Here is a 15,668-nt window from a genome sequence, read left to right as displayed (position 1 = left end):
GCCGAGATCACTCCACTGCACTCCAGCCTGGGCAACAAGAGCAAAACTTCACCTCAAAAAAAAAAAAAAAAGGTTGGGCGCGGTGGCTCACGCCTGTAATCCCAGTACTTTGGGAGGCCGAGACGGGCAGAGCACGAAGTCAGGAGATCGAGACCATCCTGGCTAACACGGTGAACATCGAGAACACTGCCTAACATTGAGACCATCCTGGCTAACACGGCTAACACCCCATCTCTACTAAAAATACAGAAAATTAGCCAGGCGTGGTGGTGGGTGCCTGTAGTCCCAGCTACTCGGGAGGCTGAGGCAGGAGAATGGCGTAAACCCGGGAGGCGGAGCTTGCAGTGAGCCGAGATCCGGCCACTGCACTCCAGCCTGGGGGACAGAGCGAGACTCTGTCTCAAAAAAAAAAAAAAAAAAAAAAGACACAAATGCATATATATTCTTCTCTCTTCCCCTCCTTTTTTTTTTTTTATAAGTATCGCCTAAAGATATTAGAATTCCATTAATCGGTAAATCAACTGGCCTTTACCACTTACTCATCTGTCTTCCTTCTGTGTTTTACGTACCCTAAAACTGGCTTGAATAGTCTCTTCTCATCCAATTACTGCAAGAACATCACATGTAGTACTAACTGGGGTCAACAGGCCCACAGACATTTTGCTCTGCTACTGCCCCAAGTACCTACCGAGTCCACTCTACATGCCCGAAGTAACTGTTATCAACACAGGAAGTACCACGTGTGTTGCGGGTGCATTAATCCAACCTCCTCACACCTTTGAAATGTAGTACATGTTCTGTCTAGACAATCTCAATTGATAGCCGTAAGACCTCTAAGACAGGATCTCTCCCTCCATTCAAGGTTAAATATTTTGCTCAAGAAGACAGTGCCTACGTGGTAAATCCTGAAATAGAACTCAAGTCTTTTCTGATTCTTAAGCACGAGCTTTTAAACCTCTGCTATGTGGCCTCCATCAATGAGCAGATTGTTGTCAATAGGCCCAGGTTTGGACTGTCGCCGCGGCCCCCCGCATCCCCCGACATCCACTCACATCAGGTACACCAGGACCGTGTCTGGGTTGCACAGAGCTTCACACAGAAGAGGCAAGCCTGCGTCTAAGTCGTTGCAGGATACATTCAGATACGTCAGCTTCTTGTTGTTGGTTAGAAGGCAGGCAAGGACTTCACAATCGATGGGTGAGAGGAAACAATCTACCAGCCTGCAGGAAAGGGAAAATGTCACATTCTGTTGGTTTCTAGTTCCCGGACTCATTCCTCTTGCTAATCCTATAAGAGTTGGGAAGCCCACATTTGCCGTCCTTGAGAGACTCACTGCCTCCCAACCCCTTTCTTGATCCTTGTCAACCTGGTCTCTGGGCTACAGAGACAGCCAACCTGAGACGCACCGTCTCAGTTATACACATGCTTGGCTTACGGTCTCTGGGGTACAGAGACGGCCAACCTGAGATGCACCGTCTGTTACATGCATGCTTGGCCTACAGTCTCTGGGGTACAGAGACGGCCAACCTGAGACGCACAGTCTCAGTTATACGCATGCTTGGCTTACGGTCTCTGGGTACAGAGATGGCCAACCTGAGATGCACCGTCTCGGTTATATGCATGCTTGGCTTATGGTCTCTGGGGTACACAGACAGCCAACTTGAGATGCACTGTCTCATTTATACACATGCTTGGCTCACGGTCTGTGGAGTACAGAGACAGCCAACCTGAGACCCACCGTCTCAGTTATACGCATGCTTGGCTTACGGTCTCTGGGGTACGGAGATGGCCAACCTGAGATGTACCATCTCAGTTAAACGTATGCTTGGCTTAGCCTCCCCCAGTAACTTATCTCACTACACTTGGAGAAAATCCCAAAATATACAACATGATCCACAAGGGTCCTACCCATTCCCAAGCCCCCGTGTCCCAGTCACCATGGTTCTTTTCAGTTGCTTGACAACACCAGTTTCATTCTCTAAGGTATTATTCATGTTTCATCCTCCCCAAACTCATCTTTAGCAGCTCCTTTACCGAACTTGGGCTATTTTGCATGTGTGCACCCCAAGTGGAATGCTCTTTTTCTGGCCTGTGGTTAGACTCATCCTTATCATTCAGGTCTTTGCTCAAGTAATATCTCCTCGAAGAACACGGAAGAAGCCTTGAACCTGAGTCCCATAGGACTCCTTTTCTGGGGGCTTGAGTTGATTTGTGTTGCCAGTAGTTGTGGTTTTCTATTACCTCAACCACACTCCTTACCTCTGGCTGCCACAAAAAATAAACTAAACTCAGAGACAACAGAATAAAGATGAAAGCCATCATGGGAGTTGTCAAGAAATAAACGTGGAATTGGCAAGTCACCGAGTCCACGGCTCCTCACGCCTCTGCAGGAGGGCTCTGTGGCCATGCGTGCTTTTTTTTTTTTTTTTTTTGAGACGGAGTCTCGCTCTGTCGCCCAGGCTGGAGTGCAGTGGCGCGATCTCAGCTCACTGCAAGCTCCACCTCCCGGGTTCCCGCCATTCTCCTGCCTCAGCCTTCCGAGTAGCTGGGACTACAAGCGCCCGCCACCTCGCCCGGCTAGTTTTTTGTATTTTTTTTAGTGGAGACGGGGTTTCACCATATTAGCCAGGATGGTCTCGATCTCCCGACCTCGTGATCCGCCCGTCTCAGCCTCCCAAAGTGCTGGGATTACAGGCTTGAGCCACCGCGCCCGGCCGGCCATGCGTGCTTTTAACGTTGTTCCTAGCTTTAAGATATAGGTTGGTGCGGCCGGGTGCAGTGGCTCAAGCCTGTAATCCCAGCACTTTGGGAGGCCAAGGAGGGCGGATCATGAGGTCAAGAGATCGAGACCATCCTGGCCAGCATGGTGAAACCCCGTCTCTACTAAAAATACGAACATTAGACGGGCGTGGTGGCGGGCGCCTATAGTCCCAGCTACTCAGGAAGCTGAGGCAGGAGAATCGCTTGAACCGGGAGGCTGAGGTTGCAGTGAACAGAGAGCACACGCTGCACTTCAGCCTGGGTGCAGACAGAGCGAGACTCCCTCTAAAAAACAAAACAAACAAAAACAACAACTCTCTCTGTATATATACAGACATACACACACATATACACACATATATACACGCATATGTATATACATATATACACACACATATATATATACACATATATACACGCATATATATACACATACGTGTGAGTGTGTGTGTGTGTGTGTGTATGTTGGTACAAAAGTCATTTGCTATTAATGGCAGAAACTGCAATTACCTTTGCACCAACCTAATATTTTCAAGGAGTGAAAAAAATACAATGTGGTGGCCGGGCGCGGTGGCTCAAGCCTGTAATCCCAGCACTTTGGGAGGCCGAGACGGGCGGATCACGAGGTCAGGAGATCGAGACCATCCTGGCTAACACGGTGAAACCCCGTCTCTACTAAGAAATACAAAAAAAAAACTAGCCGGGCGAGGTGGCGGGCGCCTGTAGTCCCAGCTACTCGGGAGGCTGAGGCCGGAGAATGGCGTGAACCCGGGAGGCGGAGCTTGCAGTGAGCTGAGATCCAGCCACTGCACTCTAGCCTGGGCTACAGAGAGCAAGACTCCGTCTCAAAAAAAAAAAAAAAAAAATACAATGTGGCCTACTTCGCACTATTCACAAAAATTTACTCAAAATGGATCATACAGACTTTAATATAAGAGGCAAAACAAAACTTTTAAAAGAAAACAAAGGGCCAGGCACAGTGGCTCACACCTGTAATCCTATCACTCTGGAAGGCCAAGACAGTCGGATCACCTAAGGTCAGGGGTTTGAGACCAGCCTGGCCAACATAGTGAAACCCCATCTCTACCAAAAAAAAAAAGATACAAAAATTAGTCAGGCATGGTGGTGCACACCTGTAATCCCAGCTACTCGGGAGGCTGAGGTAGAAGAATCACTTGAACCCAGGAGGTGAAGGTTGTGTAAACTGAGATTGCACCACTGCACTCCAGCCTTGGCAACAGAGTGAGACTCATCTCAAATTTGGGGGGAAAAAGAAAAGAAAAAGTTAATCTTAATGAACTTCGGTTAGGCAATGGTTTTGTAGCAATTACACCAAAAGCACAAGAGACAAAATAAAAAAATAAAGTGTACTCAGATTAGAAGCTTTTGTGCTTCAAAAGGACACCATTAAGAAAGTGAAAAAGAAAACTCAGAATGGCAGAAAATATTCACAAAGCATGTCTCATATATAACTTGTAATCAGAAAATATAAAGAACCCAATTAAAAATGTGCAAAGGTGTTGCCAACAACCATATGAAAAATGCTCATTCATCATTAGAAAAGTGCAAATCAAAGCCACAAGGAGACACCATCTCACACAAGTCAGAATGGCTATTATTAAAAAGTCAAGAAATAATATATGCTGGTGAGGTTGCAGAGAAAAGTGTACACTTATACATTTTTGTAGGAATGTAAATTAGTTCAGCCATGATGGAAAGCTGTTTGGCCATTTCTGGAAGAACTTCAAATACAGCTACCATCAAGCCAGCAATCCCATTATTGGGTATACACCCAAAGGAATATAAATCATTCTATTATAAAGACATAGGCACCTGTATGCTCATCACAGCACTATTCACCTAAATACCCATCAACAGTGGGCTAGATAAAGAAAATGTGGTACATATACACTACGGAATACTATGCAGCCATAAAAAAGAATAAGAGAAAATCCTTTGTAGCAACATGGATGGAGTTGGAGGCCATTATCCTTAGCAAACTAACGCAGGAACAGAAATCCAAGTATCACATGTTCTCACTTATAAGTGGAAGCTAAACACCAAGTACATATAGACATGAAGAAGAAAACAACAGACACCAGGGCCTGCTTGAGAGCCGAGGGTGGGAAGAAGGTGAGGAAGAAAAAACTACCTATCTGGTACTATGCTTATTAACAGGTGATGAAATAATTTGTATACCAAACCTCCATGACATGCAATTTACTTAAATAATAAACTTGTACCTGTACCCCTGAATGTAAGATAAAAGTTTTTAAAAATGTGTGAAGGACTGGAAAATACATTTCTCCAAAGAAGATACAGAAATAATCAAAACGCACAGGAAAAGATGCTCAACATCATTAGTCATTCAGGAAAAGTAAATCAAAACCACAATGAGATGCTCCTTCACACCCACTAGGATGAGTATAATAAAAAAAAAAAGTAAATATAAGTAATAATTTTAAAAATGTAAGTAAATAAGTAAAAAATAAGCAAAGATGTGGAGAAAATAGAACTCTCAGACATTGCTGGTGGGAATATAGAATTGTGCAGTCACTGAGGAAAATATAACCTGGTGGTTTCTCTAAAAGTTAAATATGGAATTACTATATAACCTAGCAATTCTACTCCTGGTTACAAGCCCAAAAGAAGTGAAAGCAGGTGTTCAAACATGAGTGTTCACAGAGCTCTATTCAGAGTAGCTAAAAGGTGGTAACAACCCAAGTGTTCATCACTAGATGACTAGAAGAACAAAATGGGGAATATCTAGACAGTGGAATACTATTTAGCCAAGAAAAGGAATGACGTACTGATACATGGTACAATTTGGATAAACCTTGAAAACATTCTGCTAAGTGAAAGTAAGCCATTCGCAAAAGACCACATGTGATTCAACTTATATGAGATGCCTAGGATAGGAAAATCCAATAGGACTGAAAGTTTATCAGTAATTCCCAGGGACCAGAGAGATAAGGGCATGAAGAGTGAATGCTAACAGGTATGGGGTTTCTTTCTGAGATAATGAAAACATTCTAAAAATCAGACAGTCATGATGGTTGTACATCCTCATGAATATATAAGATCACTAAACTGTATAAAGTGTACAATTATACTTTAAAAGCATTTAAAGTATACAATTATACTTTAAAAGCACATTTTAAAGTATAAAGCATATGAAGTACACACTTTAAAAGTATGTTCTGGGGTATGTGGCTATCACAATAAAGCTGTTATTTAAAAAAAAAAAGGGGGGCAGTTTGGGTCTTTTTGTGTTTGGTTGGTGCAAGCTCAGAAAAATGGCCGACAAAGACTAGTATAGAGAAGTATTTGAATGTGTGGGTACCAACGAAGATAAGTAGAGGGTAAGTATTTTGAGGAAACCCTTATTTAATTGCAAAAAAAAAAAAAAATGCTTGAATTAAAACATACATACTGGCAAGCACACACAATGGTTAAGTGCCAGCCAATGGACTGTCATGAATTTAAGGCACTTGAGTTACCAGCATGTCAAGAAACAGAGCGGGTTCATCATCTCCTGTATCCCTTTCCAGTCACGATCTTAACAAAGGTAACTGCTGTCAGATACGGTTCGACTGTGTCCCCACCCAACTCTCACGTCGAACTGTAATCCCAGTGTTGGAGGAGGGGTCTGGGGGGTGATGGAATCATGGGGATGGTTTCTAGCGGTTTAGCACCATCCCCTAGTGTTGTTCCTGTGCGAGTCCTCATGCAAGCTGGTTGTTTGAAAGTGTGTAGCACCTTCCCCTTTTCTCTCTTCTTCCTGCTCCCCCGCGTAAGACATGCCTGCTTTCCCTTTGCCTTCTGCCACGACTGCAAGTTTCCTGAGGCCTCCCCAGAAGCAGAAACCTGTACATCCTGCAGAACCATAAGCCAATTACACTTCTTTTCTTTATAAATTACCCAGTCTCAGGTATGTCTTTATAGCAGCAAGAGAACGGAGGAATACACTGCCCGAACCTCCAACACCAGAGCTTGCCCATCTTTGAACTTTACAGGAGTAAAGCCAGAGCCTTGCCCATCTTTGAACTTCACAGGCATAAAGCCATAGGATGTACTCTTGAGTCTGGCTCATTGCCATCAACAATGTCTGAGATTCATCCCAGTTTTTGCATACGGCCGGGAGTATTCATTCTCATGGAACAGGAGCATGTATCCACAGGTTTCTCATCCAACTTACTGTCAGTAGTATTTCTACTTCTCAGAGATTATGAACACCTGCTGGGAATGCTTTAGTGTCTGTCTTTCAGCAAACTGAGACAGTCCCTCTGTCCACCTCCAGGTGGAATTACTGGGTTACACAATCTGCCAGAATCCATGAAGGCTAAAGACAAACACACAGTTTTCTGAAATGACTGCATCGATTGAGAAACTTTAACCTCCCTCTTCAAGTTCTCAGGAAACTAAGTTTGCACACAAATCCTAAAAGGAAAAGGTGGATGTGTGAAAACTACGCAGCCCCTCCCTGCAAAAAGAAATGCATAGTCTTCTCTGAAATCCCATCAGTGGTCTCAATAAACGCAGACTTACGCTAGCTCTTTTACGTTGCCCGCCGGGTAGTTCAAGGCATCACAGAGGGACCTGACGTCATCACGAGAGAGTTTCGTGAGGGTGAAGCTCAGGTATTTCAAGTCTGGCTGATAAAAGAGCACCTCAAAGAGCTGACCACTCGGACCAGAAAAGGAAACATTATTTATTCTGCAAAAACAAAGAAAATTTTGGATGAGTCTCATCTAACGGGAGCACAGCCTGCACACCTATGTTTGTCTCTTATCATCCGTAATGAACTCATTCTCTGATTTCGCAGCCCAGTGACACAGCTCAGTGGTTCTCAACTTGAGAGATTTTGGCCCCACAAGGGACAGCTGGCAGTGTCTGGACACTATTTCGGTTATCTGGACAAGGGGAAGCTATTAGCATTTGGAGGGTAGAGACCAGGGATGCATCTTAATACCCTACAATGCACCAAACAGCCCTATGATGAAGAATGAGCTGCAATGAGATATCCAGAAGTGCTGAGGTTGAGAAACGGCTCTGGGTGTTAATTCTCTGCTTGTGCAGTTAGCCTCGACTGAAAGCTAGAGGTGAGATGAATGTCATCTCCGTGACATACTCGAGTCAAGGTCGATTCTCCACTTACCCGAGCCTCTGAAGGCGACAGCTGGGATGCCTCAGCTGGTTACACCAGGTCACAAAGGTCGACTCGCTGAGGGTGCTGTCCTGTACCTGGAACTCTGTGAGGTGCCCGCTGGTAGTGAGCACAGAGCAGATGTGATGCCAACAGACAAGGCTGTAATCCGACCTGAGGTCAAGAAAGGACGAGCTTTCCATGGGCAGGCGGTCAACATAAGCCACTTGTAACACACACACGCACTACTGTCTTCTCAAACAGAAGGCGTCTGAGGCAGAGCCTCCTTCAGTCAGGAGATCCTTCAGGTAAGCTCACCTCATGTTAGTGGTTCTCAACCTGGGGTGACGTTTCCCCCCAGGGGACATTTGGGGATGTCCAGAGGCCTTTTGGGGTGTTATAGCTTGAGGGAGGGGTGCTTCTGGCGTCTACTGAGTAGAGACCAGGGATGTTTCTAAATATCCTACAATGCACAGCAGAGCCCCCCACTGTAACAGGAGAGCCAGCCCCCAAAACATCACCAGTGCCAAGGTTGAGAAACCCTATCTTATATCCAAAACAGGTTTTGTTTTGTTTTGTTTTGAGATGGAGTTTCACTCGTTGGCCAGGCTGAAGTGCAATGGTGCAATCTCGGTTCACTGCACCCTCCACTTCCCAGGTTCAAGCGATTCTCCTGCTTCAGCCTCCTGAGCAGCTGGGATTACAAGTGTGTGCTACCATGCGTGTCTAATTTTTGTAGTTTTAGTAGAGGCAGGGTTTCTCCATGTTGGCCAGGCTGGTCTCAAACTCCTAACCTCAAGTGATCCACCTGCCTCAGCCTCCTGAAATACTGGGATTATGGGAACCGGCTACCATGCCCGGCTAATTTTAACATTTTTAGTAGAGACAGGGTTTCACCATGTTGCCCAGGCTGGTTTATAATAAAAGATGAGGCAGCACAGCCCAGCCATTAAGTTGACATCTTCAGCCTAGGCTCAGCCCTAAAACTCTCCACGTCCTAACTATGAGATCCTGGCAGCTCACCTGACCTCCAGTTTCCTCACCTGGAACAGGATAATAGGATCCACCACACGTGATTCTTTTGGGTTTTGAGATGGGGTCTTGCTCTGTTGCCTAGGCTGGGATACACAGTGGCACAATCATGGCTCACTGCAGTCTCTAACTCCAGGGCTCAAGCAAGCAATCCTCCTACTTCAGCCTCCCTCAAGTGGCTGTGCTATAGGCATGTGCTATCACACCTGGCTAGTTTAAAAAAAAAAAAATTTGTAAAAGTGGGGTCCTACTATTTTTCCCAGGCTGGTCTTAGCCCCCCCGGCTTCAAGCATCCTTCTGCTCAGCTTCCCAAAGTGTCGGAATTATAGGCGTGAGCCATAAGTTAAAATTTGTATGATTTGGCCAGGCGGGGCGGCTCACACTTGTAATCCCAGCACTTTGGGAGGCTGAGGCGGGCAGATCATGAGGTCAGGAGATCGAGACCATCCTGGCTAACACGGTGAAACCCTGTCTCTACTAAAAATACAAAAAATTAGCCGGGCATGATGGTGGGCACCTGTAGTCCCAGCTACTCGGGAGACTGAGGCAGGAGAATGTTGTGAACCCGGGAGGCAGAGCTTGCAGTGAGCTGAGATCTCGCCACTGCACTCCAGCCTGGGGGACAGAGCAAGACTCAGTCTCAAAAAAAAAGAAAAAAAATGTGTATTATTTAGGTAGGGTTTTGTTTGTTGTTGTTTTGTTTTGTTTTTTTGGAGATGGGAGTCTCACTGTCACCCAGTCTGGAGGGCAGTGGTGCGATCTCAGCTCACTGCAACCTCTGCCTCCCAGGCTCAAGTGATTCTCCTGCCTCAGCCTCCCGAGTAGCTGGGATTACAGGTGTGCACTACCACACCTGGCTAATTTTTGTATTTTTAGTAGAGACGAAGTGTCACCGTGTTGGTCAGGCTAGTCTTGAACTCCTGACCTTATGTGATCCACCTGCCTCGGCCTCCCCCAGTGGTAGGGTTACAGGCATGAGCCACCACACCCGGGCTGTATGTTTTTTTTGTTTTTTTTTTTTTTTTTTGTTTTTTTTTTTACAGTAAGTTTTCAAAGGTAATTTGCAGCTAAGAGGTCGAGACACATGAGTGTGGTGCTACGGAAATGATATCAATTATAGCACTGATCAGCTAATGCTTGAGAAAGTGCGAAACACTTCACACAGGTCCTCATATTCACTCCTCACAATACATGTGTTGTTATTCCCACATCTGTAATGGGGCCAACTGCGGCCACAGAAGGGCAAGGCTCACAAAGTCACAGAGCCCCTAAAGGGTTGGGCCAAGATGTGAGCTGAGATTTTGTGATAGAAAAAGGGAGTTTCTAACCATGATCCTATATTAAACACTCCATCAGCAAAACCCACTGGGAAATACAGACAGATTCTGAAAAAAGATAACAAGTCGTAGGACGGACTCACGTAGAGCTGTGTTCATCCTCTTTCTTAAAGACATTTTGAACGGAGAAAGAGAGTTTCCGCAAACTGGAGCAGTATTTTAAGCAGTAGGCAGAAACCACCAGGTCTGCGTTGTCAATAATATGAAAGTCAGCTTTTTGGAGGAGGTTCACTGCCTGCTTTACAAAGGCAGGATCCTGCATCTCGAAGAGACAGTAAAATATCGCCAAAGAATCCACCTGTCCCAGAGGATCGCCATGCTCCCCTAAGCTCTTCAGGCACTGGTGAAGTTGCTGCTTTATCTCTTGGGACAGTTGGAAGCCAAAAAACGCGTCCAGTTTCTGTTGTTCCTGTCTATTTAAAAGGCCAGTTAGAAAACAGCCCAGAAAAATCCAATGTGCTCTCCTTGTTTTTTCAAAATTGGCAACTAGCAATTCCTGTACACTTCTCACAGCTGGGTGAGGATGATCAAGGTGGCTCCTGAGCAAATAGAACAAGGCAGCACAGAACTCCTGGATACACGCGTGGAGGAACACGTAGGAGCTCTCACGCTCCCCGTACTTCAGGAGAACCTTGGTGCCCAGCAGCGCGGGGATGTCAGCCTCAACAACCCCATTTCTCCGGAGGTCGTCTTCACGAAACTCAAACGTGTCCGTCCACATGCCCTCTGCAGCCAGGGAGCACAGGGCCTTCAGCTGGCGCTGGCTTTGCGGAGTCGGACCCTCGGCACCCTCGGGTGTGAACAGGTTAAAGATGAAACAGGAGTACACAGAGGTAGTGCTCTGGCAGGTCAGGGCCAGGTCTTTTCCTTTCTGCATCTCTTGCTTCAGAGAGGTACAGAGGATCCAGCAGAGGAGCGGGATTTGGCATATGGAAAACAGTTGTTCACTTTCTCTTACAAGACTGAAGGCTTCCATGGCTCTTTTCGGGTCTTTAAAGAAACAGCAGAAATACACTAACCGATCGCTCTCGTTGAATCCCCGGGGCTCGTAGATTTCTGAGATGGCCACCCGATCCCGGAGCTCCTTCGGGCACACGGGTTGGACGGCCACGAGCAGGGAGGCCTCTGGGAGCATCTTCTTCCTCAGCAAACTGCTCAGAAGCACCTGCACCGGCCGTTTCTCCATCACGTCGTCGCACAGGGCCGAATCGGGTTCGTTCAAGCCGTCCTTCAACTCTTCGAAGCTGTCGATGACAAACAAGAGTCTCTCCGGCTGAGACACGATCTCTGTTATAGGAGCAGCGGGGTCGGGCCACTCTCTGGAAATCAGATCAGCCAAGCTCGTTGCCGGCAACTCCCTCAGCTCTCTGCAGCAGAAATAGAAAGTGTACAGGAACCTATCCCGAAAGATCTTGTTGTCTGACCAGGCCATCAGCAGCTTCATCAGGAGTGTCGTTTTTCCAATCCCTTGCGGTCCTTGAATGATCACCGTACGTGGCTGTTTCCCAGTTTCCTTGGGAGCAAAAAGGTGGTCCAAATGTTCACATTCTTCTTGCTTGACTTCCTCCTGGAAGTACAGGTGAATCTCAGTGACAGACTTGCTGGACCATAAGCGGCTGAATTTCCGCTTTGCATGAGCTTGATAGGTTTGTGTGTATCCTGAGTCAATGAGGGCAAGAGGAGAAAAAAAAAACACAAAGTTAAGCATTCCTGTATATATTCTTTGCCCCTGAAAATTTTTTTCTTCTAAGGATGTATCTTTCCAGGGGTCTACACACTGTGGCCCCCAGGCCAAACCTGGTCAGTCTGCTCTTATAAAGTTTCATGAGAACTCACTACGCCATTCACGGGTGTATTGTCTACAGGTGCCTTCGTGATTGAATAGCAGAGCTAAATAGCTGTGAGAGACTGTATGACCCACAAAGGCTAAAATGGAAAACTGTGTGGTCCTCTACACAAAAAGGTTGACAACTTCTTTCAATACACACACACACGCACACACACACACACACACACACACACACGTATTCACTGCTACTATGTAAAGTTTGACAACTTCTATTTTCACAGGTATTCATTGCTACTATGATAGCAAAATAACTGGAAAGTAGGAAACCACGAACTATTATACAGATGATATTATACAAACTACTATACAGATATTATACAAACTACTATACAGATATTATACAAACTATTATACAGATATTAAAAGTATGGAATAATCTCTTCACATGGATAAATAACAGGACAGTGTCTATTCCATTTACTCATGTGTGTCAACAAGGGATTTAGATACAGATATAGGTTTCACATATAGGGACTAGATCTGAAAGTCTCCCTAAGAAGGACCTGACCTAGGCAGTTGCCTCTAGAAGAGAGACAAGGTGCAGTAGATAGGATAGAATGGCACCTCGCATCCATTCCAACTTTATGCCAGTGAGCTTTCTTTTGATGGCAGAATTCTCAAAAGAAAAACCAAGCAAAAAAATCCAACAACAGGCTGGGTGTGGTGGTTCACACCTGTAATCCCAGCACTTTGGAAGGCTGAGGTCGGCAGATCATGAAGTCAAGAGATCGAGACCATCCTGGCCAACATGGTGAAAACCCATCTCTACTAAAAATACAAAAGTTAGCCAGGCATGGTGGCAGGCACCTGTAGTCCCAGCTACTTGGGAGGCTGAGGCAGGAGAATCACTTGAACCTGGGAGGCGGAGGTTGCAGTGAGCTGAGATCGCACCGCTGCATTCTAGCCTGGGTGACAGAGCGAGGCTCCGTCTCAAAAAAAAAAAAAAAAAATCCAGCAACAACAGTGACCAAACCCTACACATCCCACAACTCCTTGTAGCTAAGATCAAGGTACAGATTAAGTTCTGCGATTTGCCCTCACTCTCGTGACACTGGAAGGAGAAGGGGAGTGGAGTCATATCTTCTGCCCGTTTTGCTGCCAGCTTCCATGAACACACAGACACCGGGCTCTTCTGTAACAGAAGCCTTGTCTCCAATTGCTGTAGTTGGCTGGGCAGTGGCTCACGCCTGCAGTCCCAGCACTTTGGGAGGCTGAGGCAGGTGGATCACTTGAGGTCGGGAGATCGAGACCAGCCTGGCCTACATGGTGAAACCCTACGTCTACTAAAAATACAAAAATTAGCCAGGCGTGGTGGTGCAGGCCTATAATCCCAGCTACTCCAGAGGCTGAGGCAGGAGAATCACTTGAACCTGGGGCGTTCAATGAGGTTGCAGTGAGCCAAGATCACACTACTTTACTCCAGGCTGGGTGAAAGAGTGAAACTCCGTCTCAAAGAAAAAAAAAAATTGGACTGGGAAAGATTTTTTCCAAGTAATGTTCCAAATCAAGAAAATGTGCAAGAAAGGCTAGCATCACCAAAAATGGAAACTCTCAAATTATCTTATTTCAAACCAATTATTTTAATCCTCACTATTAAGGAACTTTCCCCCCAACTACTACCAGAACCAATTCCAATTTCACTGGAATGAGATATTACAGATCCTCAATCTTTTCAATGTCTCATAGTCAAAATCTGGCACTCAAAATTACCATATATACTAGGAGACTGTATGACCAGATAAAAAGAAACAGTAGAAAGAGACCTATAAATGTTAAAATCTTCAGGCAGATTTTAAAGTAATTTAAAATGCTCAATAAAATAGAACATGGAATAAATATTGAGAAAAAACGGAAGTATGTGAAAAGGCAAACTGCATAAATAAAACATGTGAACTAAATTTAAGAAATCAAGGCCAGGCACGGTGGCTCATGCCTGTAATCCCAATACTTTGGGAGGCTGAGGTGGACAGATCACCTGAGGTCAGGAGTTCAAGACCAGCCTGGTCAACATGGGGAAACCCTGTCTCTAATAAAATACAAAAAAATTAGCTGGGCATGGTGGTGGGTGTCTGTAATCCCAGCTACTCAGGAGGCTGAGGCAGGAGAATCGCTTGAACCTAGGAGGCGGAGATTGCAGGGAGCCAAGATCACACCACTTCACACCAGCCTGGGCAACAGAGTGATACTCTGTAAAAATAATAATAATAATAATAAAGAGTCTAGGACAGCATGGTGGCTCATGCATGTAATCCCAGCACTTTGGGAGGCCAAGGCAGGAGGATCATTTGAGCCCAGGAGTTTGAGACCAGCCTGGGCAATATAGTGAGAGTTCGTCTCTACAAAATTTTTTATAAAAGTTAGCCAGGTGTGCAATTAGCCAAGCATGGTGGCACACGCCTGTAGTCCCAGCTACTTGGGAGGCTGCAGTGGGAGGTCATTTGAGCCCAGGAAGTTGAGGTTGCTGGGAGTCGTGATGACGCCACTGCACTCCACCCTGGGTGACAGAGCCAGACCCTATCTCGAACAAACAAGAAAGTCCAGTAGGTGTAACTGGAGTCCCCAGAAGAAAAAACAGAAGAATGGAATACACAGACAATGGCTGAAATTGAGAACTGAAGAAAGTTACTGAATCTCAGTTGCAAGAATATTAAAGAATCCCAGTTGGGATGAAAACAAAACCACATCCAGGCACTTCACAGTAAAACACTGAACGACAAAGAGAAACAATTCAGCAGTGAAGTCGAAAGAGCTATCTCCTGCCATTGATGTCGCAAATGTGCAAAGTCACGGTTAACACCTTATGCCAGGATAAATATAAATGTGACTCTAAAAGCCACACTGCTTATAGATCATAGCTTTTCTGATGTGAACTTTGGCTAAACGCACGACTACAACAGTCAGCCTCAGTTCACTGTGTCCTCTGCCGCAGGTGTTGGCTGCTCTTGCAAATAAGTCAAGTGCATAGTTCCTATGCTACAACTTCACCTCAGAGAGTTTCTGGCTTGGCTGCAAGCTCTCAGCTTAGGGTAAAAAATCACTGGTGACCCAGATAAAGGTACAATACAGGTTAGGACATAATAGCCACCGACATTTTACCCACATATAACCACCAGGTCTAAGAGACCATTTCCTGCCTATAAGGACAATATTTTCAGGCTGGGTGTGGTGGATCATGCCTGTAATCTCAGCACTTTGGGAGGACAAGGTGGGTGTATCACCTGAGGTCGGGAGTTCAAGACCAGCCTGGCTAACATGGTGAAACCCCATCTCTACTAAAAATACAAAAATTAACCAGGCATGGTGGCAGGTGCCTATAATCCCAGCCACTCAGGAGGCTGAGGCAGGAGAATCGGTTGAACCTGGGAGGTGGAGGTTGCAGCTGCAGCGAGCCAAGATTGCACCACTGCACTGCACTCCAGTCTGAGCAACAAAGTGAGACTCCATCTACAAAAACAAAAACAAAAACAAAAAAAAAGAAAAACTGACTAATATTTTCCCATAGCACATTCTGGTCCTGTTGTAGACAGGCAGAGACCATTTACCA

At 45.6% G+C, this 15,668-nt stretch overlaps 1 protein-coding gene across 1 annotated transcript in view; it reads right to left on the bottom strand.

The window, feature by feature from the left end:
* NLRP4 (NLR family pyrin domain containing 4) overlaps positions 1–15,668 on the bottom strand; it is a 43,392-nt gene that overhangs the window by 13,677 nt on the left and 14,047 nt on the right. Inside the window, exons 3-6 of the mRNA XM_025367675.1 lie at positions 10,359–11,934; positions 7,919–8,080; positions 7,309–7,476; positions 1,053–1,220 (exon numbers count right to left, since the gene is read on the bottom strand). Coding sequence (XP_025223460.1) covers positions 1,053–1,220; positions 7,309–7,476; positions 7,919–8,080; positions 10,359–11,934 — 2,074 coding nt within the window. The remainder of the gene's footprint in view (positions 1–1,052; positions 1,221–7,308; positions 7,477–7,918; positions 8,081–10,358; positions 11,935–15,668) is intronic.

This window comes from Theropithecus gelada, chromosome 19 (genome assembly GCF_003255815.1).
Source record: "Theropithecus gelada isolate Dixy chromosome 19, Tgel_1.0, whole genome shotgun sequence".
NCBI classification, from domain to species: domain Eukaryota; kingdom Metazoa; phylum Chordata; class Mammalia; order Primates; family Cercopithecidae; genus Theropithecus; species Theropithecus gelada.
Note: the sequence above shows the minus strand (reverse complement) of the source record. Positions and strands in the feature narration are given on the sequence as shown.